The 14,727-nt window shown below is 43.0% G+C and overlaps 1 protein-coding gene across 4 annotated transcripts in view; it reads right to left on the bottom strand.

Annotated features, from left to right (window-relative positions):
• The window catches only part of CPNE2 (copine 2), a 93,860-nt gene that overhangs the window by 26,450 nt on the left and 52,683 nt on the right, over nt 1-14,727 (bottom strand). For all 4 annotated transcript variants that reach the window (XM_069966006.1, XM_069966007.1, XM_069966005.1 and 1 more), the window contains one exon: nt 4,815-4,994. In XM_069966006.1, coding sequence (XP_069822107.1) covers nt 4,815-4,994 — 180 coding nt within the window. The remainder of the gene's footprint in view (nt 1-4,814; nt 4,995-14,727) is intronic.

Genomic DNA, 14,727 nt, shown 5'->3' with positions numbered 1-14,727 from the left:
TGATGGACGGCCGCTGAATTAGGTCCAGGCATTTTACTGGGGCGCTCTAACATGTAAGTGCGGCATGCACAATGATAACACTCCATTAGGAAATCTCTATGTATATTATTCCCTAATATATTCATTACAGTGGCTGCAGATTCAGATAAAGGGGCTAAGCTGCAGTACCACTAATAGCTCACAGATAAAAGTGGCACTGTTTTTGCGGGAGATAAGTCCTGTTTTTATTTCCTAAGACATATAAACCCTTTAAAGGACAACTCCCATGAAAAACTTTTTCCCAGTTATTGAAGCACATTACAAAGTTATATAACTGTGTAATATGCTTCAATCACCTATCTGCCCCCCTTCCCTGTCTTTTTGCCCCTCCACCCCCCACCAGGAAGTGTAGGAAACTCACACATACCTAATTACTGTCGTCATCAGTTTCTTCTCTCAGCTCCTTCTTGTGAGGATGAGTCATCAGCAGGAGGGCTGCTCTAGCTCCTGTTACACCAACCTCCCCCTCCCCTGCCTTGTCAGGTGACTCAGCTTGCTCAGCTCCCATTGGCTGAGCAACTGCAAGCAATCTGAGTCCATGTCACTTGCACTGAGTCCACTCTGCAGCAGGAGAGAGTATGAGGGGAGGGGGGAGCTGCCTATGTGCCGGGAGTCTGTCACGAGGGAAGATAAGCAAGTGACATGGACTCAGATGGCTTGCAGTTGCTCAGCCAATGGGAGCTGAGCAAGCTGAGTCACCTGACAAGGCAGGGGAGGGGGAAGCTGGTGTAACAGGAGCTAGAGCAGCCCTCCTGCTGATGACTCATCGTCACAAGAAGGAGCTGAGAGAAGAAACTGGTGACGACAGTAATTAGGTATGTGTGAGTTTAGTGCACTTCCTGGTGGAGGGTGGAGGGGGGAAAAGACAGGGAAGGGGGGCAGATATGTGATTGAAGCATATTACACAGTTATATAACTTTGTAATGTGCTTCAGTTACTGGAAAAAAGTTTTTCATGGGAGTTGTCCTTTAAGTTTAAATTTCTCAAGTGTGGTCTGAAAGTCTGTTCAGTTTTCATGTCAGTGATGTATTTTCTATTGAATTGTATACATTATGTATAAAACCTTATTTCCCCCTCTTGTTCTTTTCACTCTAGCACCCCAAAAATACTGCAGTTTTTGGCACTTTCCATTGGAATCTCTGTCCTTTATCTATTCACAAAGTTTGTCTCTGTGGAAGTAACTGCTTTAAACGGCGCTAAACAATTATTCACTAAATAACACACTGTAACGCCAGGAGTAGTGTATCCTCTGTACTGTCACTAGCGATGGCATAAACCGCACCAGGGAGCGGAGTCTAAGGGGCCGCTGGTTTTCACCAGAGCCCGCCGCAAGGCGGGATGGGCTTGGTGCGGCAGGCGACCCCCAGGTCGCTACCCCTGGCTTGGTTGCTAGTGACGGCGGGCAAGGTGTGGCAGGAGCAGTAGGCAGGAGACAGCCGTTGTGCGCGCCCTAGGAGGCGGGGACGCGCGCGCCGGCCGGCACAGCGAGAGACAGGAGCGGAGGAAGGTGAGGCGCCCCCAGGGGCCGAACTAGCAGCAGCGCCGGGTCCCGGTACTGGGACACCGGCGGCTGCCAGCGGGAAGGAGGAGTTGCGGCGGCGGCCCGGAGCGCGGGACGCCGCCACAGCCGTGACACACACATTACAAAGTTATACAACTTTGTAATGTATGTTATGTTAGTGAATCGCCCCCTTCCCCGTGTTTCCCCCCACCCACACCAGAGCCGGAAGTGTAGTGCTTTATACATACCTGCTTCTTGCCGACCCCCGTCCGCCATCGTGTGCCAATAATGTCATCTTCGGACTGACGACCGAACCGCTCCGACCGTCCCTAGTGCCGGCCGCCCTCTGCCGCGTCATCAGCTGCTCAGCCGCGATTGGCTGAGCACAGTTATGCTCAGCCAATCACGGCTGAGCAGCTGATGACGCGGCAGAGGGCGGCCGGCATTAGGGATGGTCGGAGCGGTTCGGCCGTCCGTCCGAAGATGATATCATTGGCACAAGATGGCGGACGGGGGTCGGCAAGAAGCAGGTATGTATAAAGCACTACACTTCCGGCTCCGGTGTGGGTGGGGGGGAAACATGGGGAAGGGGGCGATTCACTAACATAACATACATTACAAAGTTGTATAACTTTGTAATGTGTGTTATTTAGTGAATAATTGTTTAGCGCCGCACTACCCCTTTAAGACTAGACCTTATGCACACGTTCAGTATTTTTTTCAAGTCCATAAATTCCTCCTGCTATCCTCCCGTACAATCTGCTAAAAATTACGGATTAAGCATATGCAGTGCATCTGTATTTCTGTAAATGCTTTTTTTTTCCAACACGTCAATTATAACTCATCCAGAATTGCACAACATCCATAATACGGATGTCAAACAGGTTACAATCCGAAAAAATTGCGGATCCCATTGAATTCCATGATAGGATCCCTAAAAAAAGTAATCAGGGCAGAATTGAAAGCCATTGTTTAGTCCCATCTTCATGTGAACCTTCCTCCCTTTGAAAGTTAGGGCCCTATTTCACGAATTGATAATCGTCTGTATTTGGACAAATATTTAGCCTATAATCGTTTCGTGTAATAGCTCATGTTAAAAGGCAACGATCAGACGACATGCAAAATGATCCAATCAATTGTGCCAGGAGAAAATTTACTAGGGCAAAACCTTTGTTGAATCCTGAAGAAACGTTTCACTGAGGTCAGTGTCCAGACTGAGACAGAGGTCTTTCATTTCAGGGCTCATATGTAGAGGTTCTGGGTATAAAAAACAAGATCCTATAGGGCATAGACAAAGATAGGAGATAGGCAAGATGCCTTCTCAGGTGGTGGAATAATTGACCAAATGCCAGATCTTTAATCCCTACTGAGTGGTGCATTAACATTGCCACAGATGGCTGGGAAGGTCATCTAGACACCTTCAGGTCCATAAAAGATAGTACAATGTGCTCTATTTGTCTCACTTTGTATCATTTCCTTCGCCTTATAGAAGCCAGCCAACACTACACATCCTTCTTACATCAACCCATGAACCTACAAGATGGGGGGGTAAGCTCTGCCAGATTAATGAGAGAAATGTCTCAAAGTTTTCAGCGGGCCATGACATGTGACATGTTACAATGACATATGGTTTGAAATGCATGTTAGGGTACTATTACACCAACAGATCTAACGAAAGATTATCTGCCAAAGATTTGAAGCCAAACCCAGGAGTGGATTTGAAAAGAGGAGAAATCCAGTCTTTCCTTTATGACCTGTTCTCTGTTTATAGTCTGCTTCTGGGTTTGGCTTCAAATCTTTGGCAGATAATCTTTCGTCAGATCTGTTCGTGTAATAGTACCCTTACCCTGGCTTGGTATCTTCAGATTTACTCAGTGATAAGATTGTCTTTCAACAAATTACAATCCAGGATAAAAAGTTTAACAGAACCCGGAGACTAAAATCTGCTGGTCATTTTAGAGTGCTACAGATCTTTTAGGGTACCAGACATAGATCTCATGGCTACCAGAAGGAAAACCAACTGGCAGTAATTGGCATGTCGATTCCACGAAAATTCTGACTTCTGTGAGATTCTGTGTATGTGCTGCTTGCAATCTTGGTTCTCCAAAAAGTGTTAACCAAGAGTTCACAGGTTCAGTCCTCCATATTGGCCAGGGACATCATGCAAATAAGCCAAGGCCAGTTTATGTCTCTCTCAAGAGACAGTATGTGGTTACTCGTTGCAGTCATCTTTAATCAAACATTTTTAAACCTTCTGAGCCCACACCTATTATCAGATAGAGGGCTGTGTCTTCCAAATCCTGTCCAATCCACTGAATATACTGCAAGTCAACATCTCAAAAATTATCAAGATAAATGGGAGCCCCCCCCAGCTAAGTTTCAAATGTCATAGCAAAGGGTCTAAATACTTATGTCCATAAAACATTGAATTTTTGAATAAATTAACAAAGAAATTCTAAAATTTAGTTTTCACATTTATATTACTGGGTACTGAGTGCAGACTAGTGAAGAAAAGCTTGTTGAGCACAAGGCTGTATATGTACATCTTATACAAATTTGGACATACACTTTTGTCAGCCACTATAAGCTGCAAAATAAATCAGTCTTTGGGTGGTCCTTTCTGATATCTGTACTAAGTTTGGATTAGAATGTAAATCTACTTTCCTTTATGGTGTACTGCCATCTCAACTAACATAGATAAACTTGTAGTGCTTATCCAGTACATTTATACTGGATGATTATTGATCAGGAGTGTTGTTAGAAATGCTTCTTTGGACGATAATCAGCCCATGTAAAAGTGACAGCGATCAGCCAAGGAGCGGGAAAATGCTTGACTGAGCGTATCTTTTGGGCCACGGAAAAATATATTGCTTTTGGCCACACATCTCTCTGTGTAAACAGGGGAATGGCCACATGAACGATGCAAGGATCATTCGTGCGGCTCAGCAGCACAAATGGTCGTGCTTTCTGAAGGTACTGCAAACAAGCACTGATCTCTCTAATTGGAGCTCGTCTGTGTCCTTGAAAGGACCCTAAGGGAAAACAGATTTACATTCTAGTTTCAAACCTTTTTTGTCAAAAGGTATACAAAACAAATTGGAAGTAATAGAAAAACCATTCTACAAGCAATACTGAAAACATACGAATACCATTCACTCAATTGTCACTGTTCAATCTGGCTGCTTGTCAGAATTACATTGCAAATGTTGCATATGAAACCAGTCAGAATGGCATGTATGGATATCCCCACACATACAATTTAGTGGCCACTTACCGATCCAAGTGTGCAGACATACTCCCCCAGGAAGTCGTGTTCATACAGTTGGGTGCTTGACTTGTCTTGATCAAAAATGGCAAACTTTAACTTCTGCACTTCTTCGAAGTGGTAGTTGATTGTAAATTTCTTTGCAAACACAGGGTTTAAATTGTTGACATTTGTCTCTGTTCTGTCAATCTGGAAGAGATGACAGTATCATCAGTTGCCTATATTTTACCATAAAATCATTTCTTGGACTGGGCTTTCTTCAGCCTTACTTTCCTTAAAGCCTACCTGCTACCTCTGAACATGTCATGTATCATAAATTGTTTTGCTGTAATTTCACATAGAAACCATGTCACCAATAAGGTTAAAATGCCCTTGTACACAGTAAGAGGTCAGCCAAACCTTATGTTTTTAATAGGACTGGAGGACTGTCTAATGTGTTTGAAGGCCTTCCGAATTCTTTCGCGACAAGAACGATAAGAACGTAGAAGCGAAGAAAAACATAGTTTTGCCTCTTTACAAAAAACTGGTCAGACCATACATGGAATACTGCGTATATTTTTGGGCATCCGTATAATATGGATACATATATATATATATATATATATATATATATATATATATATGTATATATATATATATATATACACACACACACAGTGGTACCTTGGTTTAAGAGTAACTTGGTTTAAGAGCGTTTTGGTTTAAGAGCTCACAGTTTTTCAAAATTGTGACTTGGTTTAAGAGCATTGCTTTGGTTTAAGAGCTCCCTGTACTGGGTGGGAGCGGAAGTGGATGGTCTGAATAGCAGGGTCTACAGCACTGTACTCTGATGCAGGAAGTCTCTCTCACCTTCCAAATCATGGCAGATGCACTTAAGGCTGGGGCTCACATCAGGGGACAGGCCTAAGGAGGTAATCTCTCCATAGCTGTAACCCCTCTCTCCCCGAACAGAGAGTGCTGCTATACTGTGCCCACATATGCCCTGCTCATTCCTTCATAGTCCCTGCAGTCTCTGTCAGTCCTTGTGTTTCCCATCCTCTCCATTACTGTACAGTAACTTATAATAGCACATATTCTGCTGTTTCTGAATGTTTGTTTCATCTGTTTTACATGTTATTCAGAATAATAAATCAGTATTTTTGGGGTATTTTTGTCTGCATTTCTATGATTTCTTATGATAAAATTTGCTTTGGTGTTAGAGTGGATTTAGATTACAAGCGCGGTTCCGGAACAAATTATGCTCGTAGTCCAAGGCACCACTGTATATATATATATATTGCATGGCTGAACTGGAGCGAGTGCAAAGAAGGGCAACCAAGGTAATGCTAGGGTTACTGTAATACAACTGGTTATTAACCCCTTAAGGACAGAGCCAATTTCGATTTTTGCGTTTTAGTTTTTTCCTCCTTGTGCTTAAAAGGCTATAGCACTTGCATTTTTCCACCTAGAAACCCACATGAGCCCTTATTTTTTGCGTCACTAATTGTACTTTGCAATGACAGGCTGAATTTTTGCATAAAGTACACTGCGAAACCAGAAAAAAATTCAAAGTGTGGTGAAATTGAAAAAAAAAAAGCATTTTGTTTATTTGGGGGAAATGTGTTTTTACGCCATTCGCCCTGGGGTAAAACTGACTTGTTATATATGTTTCTCAAGTCGTTACGATTAAAACGATATGTAACATGTATAACTTATATTGTATCTGATGGCCTGTAAAAAATTTAAACCATTGTCAACAAATATACGTCACTTAAAATCGCTCCATTCCCAGGCTTATAGTGCTTTTATCCTTTGGTCTATGGGGCTGGGTGAGGTGTTATTTTTTGCGCCATGATGTGTTCTTTCTATCGGTACCTTGATTGCGCATATATGACTTTTTGATCGCTTTTTATTACAATTTTTCTGGATTTGATGCGACCAAAAATGCGCAATTTTGCACTTTGGGATTTTTTTGCGCTGACGCCATTTACCGTGCGAGATCAGGAATGTGATTAATTAATAGTTCGGGCGACTTCTAGTATAAGTGCTTTGATCTCTCATAGAGATCTCTGCAGCATAGATATGCTGCAGAGATCCATGAGATAGGCACTCGTTTGCTTTCGGCTGCTGCAGCCGGAAGTAAACGAGTGCCGAGTCGGGGACGGTGCCATCTTGGAGCGGTCCCTGGCCGGCTTCAGAAACGGAGATCGCTCCTCCGGGATAACATCCCGGGGGAGCGATCTCCGCCACTAGACACCAGGGAACAGCTGAATCCGGTAATCGGATGCAGCTGTCATGTTTGACGTGCCCGCTAATACCTACAATCCCGGGCTACAAGCGGCACCCGGGACCGCCGCGGTTCAGAGCGGGGTCGCCGCGCGGCCCCGCTCTGAACATCCTTACCGGCATCAGGGCGTAAATATACGCCCGATGTCGTTAAGGGGTTAAGCTTGGAGTTATTTAGTAAACAAAGAAGACATCTTAGGGGCGATCTGATCACAATGTACAAATATATGAAGGGACAGTACAGAGGTCTTTCTAGGGATCTTTTTACTCCTAGGCCTGTAACCATGACAAGGGGACATCCTCTATGTGTTCAGGAAAGAAGGTTTCACCATCAACACAGTTGGGGATTCTTTACTCTACCAGCAGTGAGACTATGGAACGAGACTATGGAACTCTTGGCCAAATGATTTTGTCATGGCTGATTCATTAAATGGGTTATCCAGCGCTACAAAAACATGGCCACTTTCCCCCCACTGTTGTCTCCAGATTGGGTGGGGTTTTGAAACTCAGTTCCATTGAAGTAATTGGAGCTTAATTGCAAACCGCACCTGAACTGGAGACAACAGTAGGGGGAAAAGTGGCCATGTTTTTGTAGCGCTAAATAACCCCTTTAAATAAGGGGGAGGCTTGGGTGCTTTTTTTTTTTTTTTAAATATAATATTACGAGTTATAGGCATTAGATTTCATGTGATAGAACAGTGATCCAGGGATTTATTCTAATTGCCATACTGGAGAAGAAATTTTTCAAACTGGTATGGGGCAATTGGCATCTGCCTTATGAGAGTTTTTGTCTTTTGCCTTTATAGTATCAAGTTACCAACAGGATTCTGATATTTCTCTAAACATTTTAAGTGTTGACATAACCTTTTTTATTCGATCACTAGTGAACAGCAAAATGTCATCCGCAAAAAGTAGTATTGCTACATCTTCCATGATATACAAAACCAACTTATTCAGTATTCTCCCTTAAGCCACACTGATAAAGGCTCTATACACAAACACTCCTTCTGTCTTCAAGTGTCGCTGTTGTTATTACTTTCAAAATATAAACCAGCAGCGGATGTGAAATAAAGCAGGTTTGCAATTTACATTTATTATTACAATTATTATTATTATTTCTAGTTATTAGCTGTAATAAAGCTAAGCTATACTTACTTGTATCCAGGTCCAGTCTCCTGAAGGCTGCTTTTTAGTCTTGTGCTGGTTAAAAAAGAAGAGACTAAACACATGAAGTCCCGACCAGTACAGAGAGTCAATGAGTCCATCAGTCACATGGCTGCCTTCTTTCTGTGAGTGCTCAGATGGCCTGGGAAACACTGGACTTCATTTGTTTAGTCTTTATATTTTAACCAGCACAGGACTAAAAAACTGCCTTCAGGACTAAGTAAAAATTTCAAACTTGCTTTATATCACATATACTATTGAAAGCAGGCATGATTTATAATGTGCAACTATTTAAACTAGTCGCACATAGAGGTGGTGTATTTCACCACCTAATGTGGAGCCGGTTACTCCAGGGGACGTACAGTAAAGAGTGGTGCACAGCTGCTTACTGTCCAGGAGGAGGGAATCCTGTGTTGGGATTCCCTGCACAGGGTTTGCACAGGGTAGGAGACAAGTAAGAGATCATAGGGGGTTAACATGTTAAGGAGTAGCTGAGCAGGTTGATATGTAAAAGATATGTCTAAGAACAGACGTGAGTGGTGTAAACATGAAGCCATTGCATAAAAATTGGGGATATTTCTAAGTCTAAAGACATCCGTAAAGCGATGATAAATTCCCCTCCAAAGCCTTTGCTGAGTTGGGGTTGTATTCTGGTCTCCAGTGCTGACTTGGTAAGGGTTTGTTCCCCAAACTGTGGCTAGCTCACTACAATAGAAGTTGGGGAAGTTAACTGCAATACTAGGGGCATCCTGCGGGTTGGGGTGGGGTGGTTTTAACTGCAATACTAGGGACATCATGGACAGTCAACTGTAATTTTAGGGGTAGTAGAGGTAGGGGTACAGATGGGTGACTTTTTCTTAATTTGCACCAAATTAGTCTGTATTTATCAAGTGGACTGAAACTCACATTATGTGGTAGTTCCCACAGCAATCAATCAAAACTCAGGTTTCTTTTTAGCACAGGTTTAAGATATTAAATAGAGATGAGCGAACTGGGTTCGGGTTCGAGTCGATCCAAACCCGAACGTTCGGTATTTGATTAGCTGGGGCTGCTGAACTTGGATAAAGCTTTAAGGTTGTCTGGAAAACATAGATACAGCCAATGACTATATCCATGTTTTCCACATAGCCTTAGGGCTTTATTTAACTTCAGCAGCCACCGCTAATCGAATGCCGAAAGTTCGGGTTCGGATCGACTCGAGCATGCTCAAGGTTCGCTCATCTCTAATATTAAACCTTTGCTGTGATTGGCTGCTGTGGGAAAAACAGGCAATGTGAGCTTCAGCCAGCCTGAGAAATCTCGGCCAATGAGACAAACAAATCAGCACAACAGAAAATTGTAGGCCAGTCTATTCTTAGAAATAGACCACACACAGAAAAATCCCACTGATAAATTTCCCATAATGTCTGTGTTCAACATGAAATTTGGGTGACATGATCACACATCTGTGCAATTCTTCTTTTTCCATGTCAACGCTATATCTGCTTTCCTTATTTTAATTCATGGGACAATATCAGACACAGCCAGCAACATGACTGATAGACTTATTAATATATGACATAGATTAATCTATGACATACCTTTAGGTGAAATACAACCAGTCCTAAGGTCATATTACTGTCTCTCCTAGTAAAACATGGTCTCGGTTAACCTGCTTTGAGATAGGGGGGTATGGTTGGGGGTGATGTGATGATAATGGCCATCTATTTCATCTCTTTCATGCAAAGATTATTTTCCCTGGAGCAAATCTTAGCAATGGATAAAGTTGCCTTGAAAATATCTTCTCGACTATTGTACGAGGCTCTTCTAATCACATTTTGATCCACAGATGAGACCCATCACAGAGACCTGACCGACCATTACAGTAATATCTATGCAGCTGTGCCTGTCTGCCCTTTCTATTGAGTGAAATAACAATGCACATAGATTTCATAGCTCTGCTTATGGATTACTAGAGAGCAGTAATGATAGCTGTAACAATTAGGATGGATTGTGTTAGGCAAGTGTAGGAAGAAGTGACAAAGGGCTTCAATGTTTTGGGTAAAAACAGACAAAATTATAAGTGTAATTATCTAGTGAGACAATTAACCCTATCTCGTCTGAAGGCTGCAGGAAAGAAAGGTTGGCTAGAAGCACATTTTATAGGCATCCAGGGCGTAGTCTCCAAGATGTGCATGTTTTGCCTTAGTGTATCTGCGATACTTGCCTAGAACAAGATTGTTTGGCTTTGCATATATCTCCAGACAATATTATAGGATTCCTAGATAGAGTGAGACACTGACTTGACTGACACTGAAGGGACACCACTTTGCCTAGGTGGTGTGAGAGCTATTTTGCATATACTTTCTTCCCGGCATTCCAAGTGGAGCAGGATTGGCCTTTAAGTCTCCATCCATCTTTATGGCAGAGACTTCTTAAGAAGAATTAGTATACCTTTGAGACAAATCTTGTATATTGGCACGCATTTAAAGGGAACCAATCAGCCCAAATGGGCTGATATGGTTCCCAGGAACGCTGCATAAAGCTCCTGCAGCAGCCGCGGCACATACTGGCCGCAACAGGAGCTTTATACTGGAGAAAAAAGAGTTTTATTCTCCGGGCGTGTGACAAACTGGGCAGCTCCCCACCTGTTTTTAGTTACCGGTCTTTGCCTGTCAGTGCACTCCGCAGGATGATTGATAGACAGAGAGGCCAGTAATAGACCTCTGTGCCTGTCAGCCATCCCCTTCAAGCACGCTGACAGACAGAGAGCGGTGACTAGATACGGGCGGGGAGCCGACCAGATGACTACTTACATGAGATGAGTCCAATGCCCATAGAGAATGACTGAAGCCGTCATTCTCTATGGGCGTCGGGCTCATCTCTGGTGGCGCGCATGGCTGCCGACAGCAATATCTCCGTCCCGGGACCGGCTCCAGTAACGGGACTTGCAGCAAAAGGTAAGTATCCGGGGCTGCACCAGGGGGGTCGAGCTCAGCGTCGGAATGCCGGGTGACAGGTTCCCTTTAAAGGGCTGCAAAAACTCCCCATGAAAGGTCCTATTACTCAAGGCGATAATTTGCAGAATCAGGCCGATTCAGGCAGATATCGCTCCATGTAACAAAAATAATGATCAGCCCAAGAGCTGATCATCAGCTGATTGTTGACTTTTAGCAGGTTTAACTCCTTAATGACATAGGGCGTACATGTACGCCCTGGTGTCGTTAAGTGAACAGCAGCGATCCCAGGTGCTATATGCAGCCCGGGACCACGGCAATTGGTGTTCACTGTACGAACGCCGTGCCCGCTAATTAGCCTTTTAAATGCAGCTGACGAGCGATCACCGCATCTGTACCTGACCGGGGTCTGTGCCATAATGGCACTGATCCTGGCTCGGCATTCTATTGCTCTGGGCAATCTCTGCATAGATCTCAATGAGAGATCAAACTAGTAATACTAGAAGTCCCCAAGGGGGCTCCGGCCACATGCTCTACTGTGCGCAGTGGGGAGTTCTGATTCGGGCACGCACGGGTGCGCCCGCATCAGAACTCAGCGGTGCAAAAGATCATCCGGGATGATCTTTTCTGAGACCGGCCGGGTCATGGAACGGCCGGTCTCATACCTAATGTGAACGTAGCCTTACAGAGTATTACATGTCGCTTTGTTTTGCTTGCTGACCAGATATTTTATATGCTACATTTGTATTCTTGGAAACTGCAGTTCAATGTTTTCAAATGTAAAATATTGCACTTGGGGAGGAGGAATCCTCTATCTAAGAACTGCCTCCCTATTGGCAGTTCTGTGTTGATGAAGACTGCAGAGGAGAAGGATTTAGGGGTAGTGATTTCTTACAGCCTTAAAATGAGTCAGAAGTGCAACCAGGCGGTAGGGAAAGCTAATTGTATGCTGGCCTGTATAGCTAGAGGTATAACCACTAGGAAGAGGGAGATTGTGATCCTGCTGTATAGAGCTCTAGTGAGACCACATCTGGAATACTGTGTTCAGTTCTGGAGACCTCACCTAAAAAAGGACATTGATAAAATAGAACGGGTCCAAAGACGGGCTACAAAGATGGTGGAGGGTGTCAGGCATAAAACTTATCAGGAAAGACTTAAGGATTTGAATCTGTATAGTCTGGAGGAAAGAAGGAAAGGGGGGGGGGTATGATCAAAACTTTTAAATATTTTAAAGGACTAAATAAGGTTCTAGAAGGAAGTGTTTTTAGAAAAATTCTGAACTCATGAACAAGAGGACACAGTGAGAGGTTAGTTGGGGGAAAGATAAGAAGCAACGTAAGAAAATATTGCTTTACTGAAAGAGTAGTAGATGCTTGGAACAAACTTCAAGCAGACGTGGTTGGTAAATCTACAATAACAGAATTTAAACATGCCTGGGATAAACATTTGTCTATCCTAAGATAATAAGAAGGGAAATACTAAAAGGGCAGACTAGGTGGACCTAGTGGTCTTTTTCTGCCAACAATCTTCTATGTTTCTAGGTATCAATAATTGACACCTGGCACCCCTGTTGATCAGCTGTCTGGAACCTGCACTAATGGAGCTGGAAGTTCCTAATAAAGGAAACAGAACCCCATGATCAACCATTCATAACCTATCCTGTTGGAAGGCTATAATTTTTTATCCTCAAAAGTGGGTCATCTAATTGCCTGCTGAGCCAAATCAGGCCTCTTGTTGCGACTAAGGGCCCTTTTACACGGAAAGATTATCTGACAGATTATCTGCCAAATATTTGAAGCCAAAACCAGGAATGGATTTGAAAAGAGGAGAAATCTCAGGCTTTCCTTTATTACCTGATCTTTGTTTATAGTCCATTCCTGGCTTTGGCTTCAAATCTTTGGCAGATAATCTTTCCGTGTAAAAGGGCCCTTACTCAGATCTTTGCTGACATCTCAGTCATGGATAGTTCTGGTGATTACTGGGAAGATTCCGGCAAGCACTTTTAGGTTTTAGGTATTGTATAGACTCGCACTGCTTGGCTAACACTTTTGGCAACATGCACTTTATGCAAAGCTGCATGAAGGCGCTCATAAGTATAAAATGCTGGGTGGCACTTTTACAAGGTGCCAGGTGTTTACTTTTTACTTATGATGTGATTTGTAATTTTTTACTTGTGTTTGTTGAAAGTGTTGAACATCTTTTTTGAGTCAGATGGGCCTTAGTATGGGCATACTGTGCACCAATTTCCAAGCCCCCATGCTTACACTGAAGGATGTTTCTGGTGATAGGACATCTTAAAGAGATGTGCTGGAACATTTCTTCCCTGCTCCCAGGAGAGTTTAAGTCATCCATAGACATAAAATTAATGTTGGCAATATAATAGTTATAAGAGCTATTAGAGGATGAATCAGCCTTTGATTTTTTGGATGATTCATTTGCATTCTTCCTTAAAGATAAAATGTCCCTGTATTAAGAGACTTTTTTTCTTGTTGTTTATATGATTAGTTGCAATTTTGTGTTTTTATTCCTTCATTTCACTAGACTGTATGTAACATGTGGTCCACTTGCATCCACCGGCACTACTCACTATAAATGTGTATATCAGAATGCTGGACAGCATTCTGATATACACATTTATAGTGAGTAGCGCCGGTGGATGCAAGTGGACCACCTTGGTGGAATCCACTAGCTTGCTTGTTTTTTGTTTTTATTGTATGGATGACAGGTCCATTGATATCCCCGTGCAGCACCACTAATCGGGTTGTGGCGCATCGAGGACTGTCTCTGTGAAGGAGACAAATACCTTATATGTTGTATGTAACATGTGCCTTTTACATAGCCCCGCCGCAGTTACTGATTGGCTGAGCGGGACCGATGGGAGCCTCACATGCAGCAACAGCCCAGAGCAAGTAATGTATGCTGCGGGCGGCGGAGAGTTAAAGGGGCTGCCATTACATACTCGCAGCGGAATGAAAATTCCACTACAGGTATGTAACCCCATTGAAAATCACAGTAGCAGCATTTGCAGTGGATTTCGCTGCAAACTCGCAGCAAATCCGTTACATGTGAAACTACCCTAAACACATGTAGTCCTGGCCAGTACAGAGTGTCACGTATAAATGTGTCTGTTAATCACATGACTGCCTTTTCTGTGAGCGCAGATGACCTGGGAAACACGGGACTTCCTGTTTTTAGACTCTTTTGAAACTCAGGATGCATTGTGTTTTCCATGATAACGAGGAAAAAAAATTATGAATAAATGTTGCAAGCTTGCTTTATTTCACATCTAATGCTGATTTAGGTTTTGAAACTTATAACTAGAGTGACATTTTAAAATACTGGATGACATCATGCCAGCCACTGCAATATTCAATTTTCCCCAGACCCTGAACTACATTTACATTGTTATATATGGTAACATAAACCTTGCTCTCTCTCTGTTTTCTGTTTTGCTAGTGAAGGGTTAATTTCGTTCCAGAAATGTGTGCAGGTCCTTTATAAATATTACTATAAACTATATATTTTCGACATAATAACATAATAATGTGCTCAATTGA

This window comes from Dendropsophus ebraccatus, chromosome 4 (assembly GCF_027789765.1).
Source record: "Dendropsophus ebraccatus isolate aDenEbr1 chromosome 4, aDenEbr1.pat, whole genome shotgun sequence".
Classification (NCBI taxonomy): Eukaryota; Metazoa; Chordata; class Amphibia; order Anura; family Hylidae; genus Dendropsophus; species Dendropsophus ebraccatus.
Note: the sequence above shows the minus strand (reverse complement) of the source record. Positions and strands in the feature narration are given on the sequence as shown.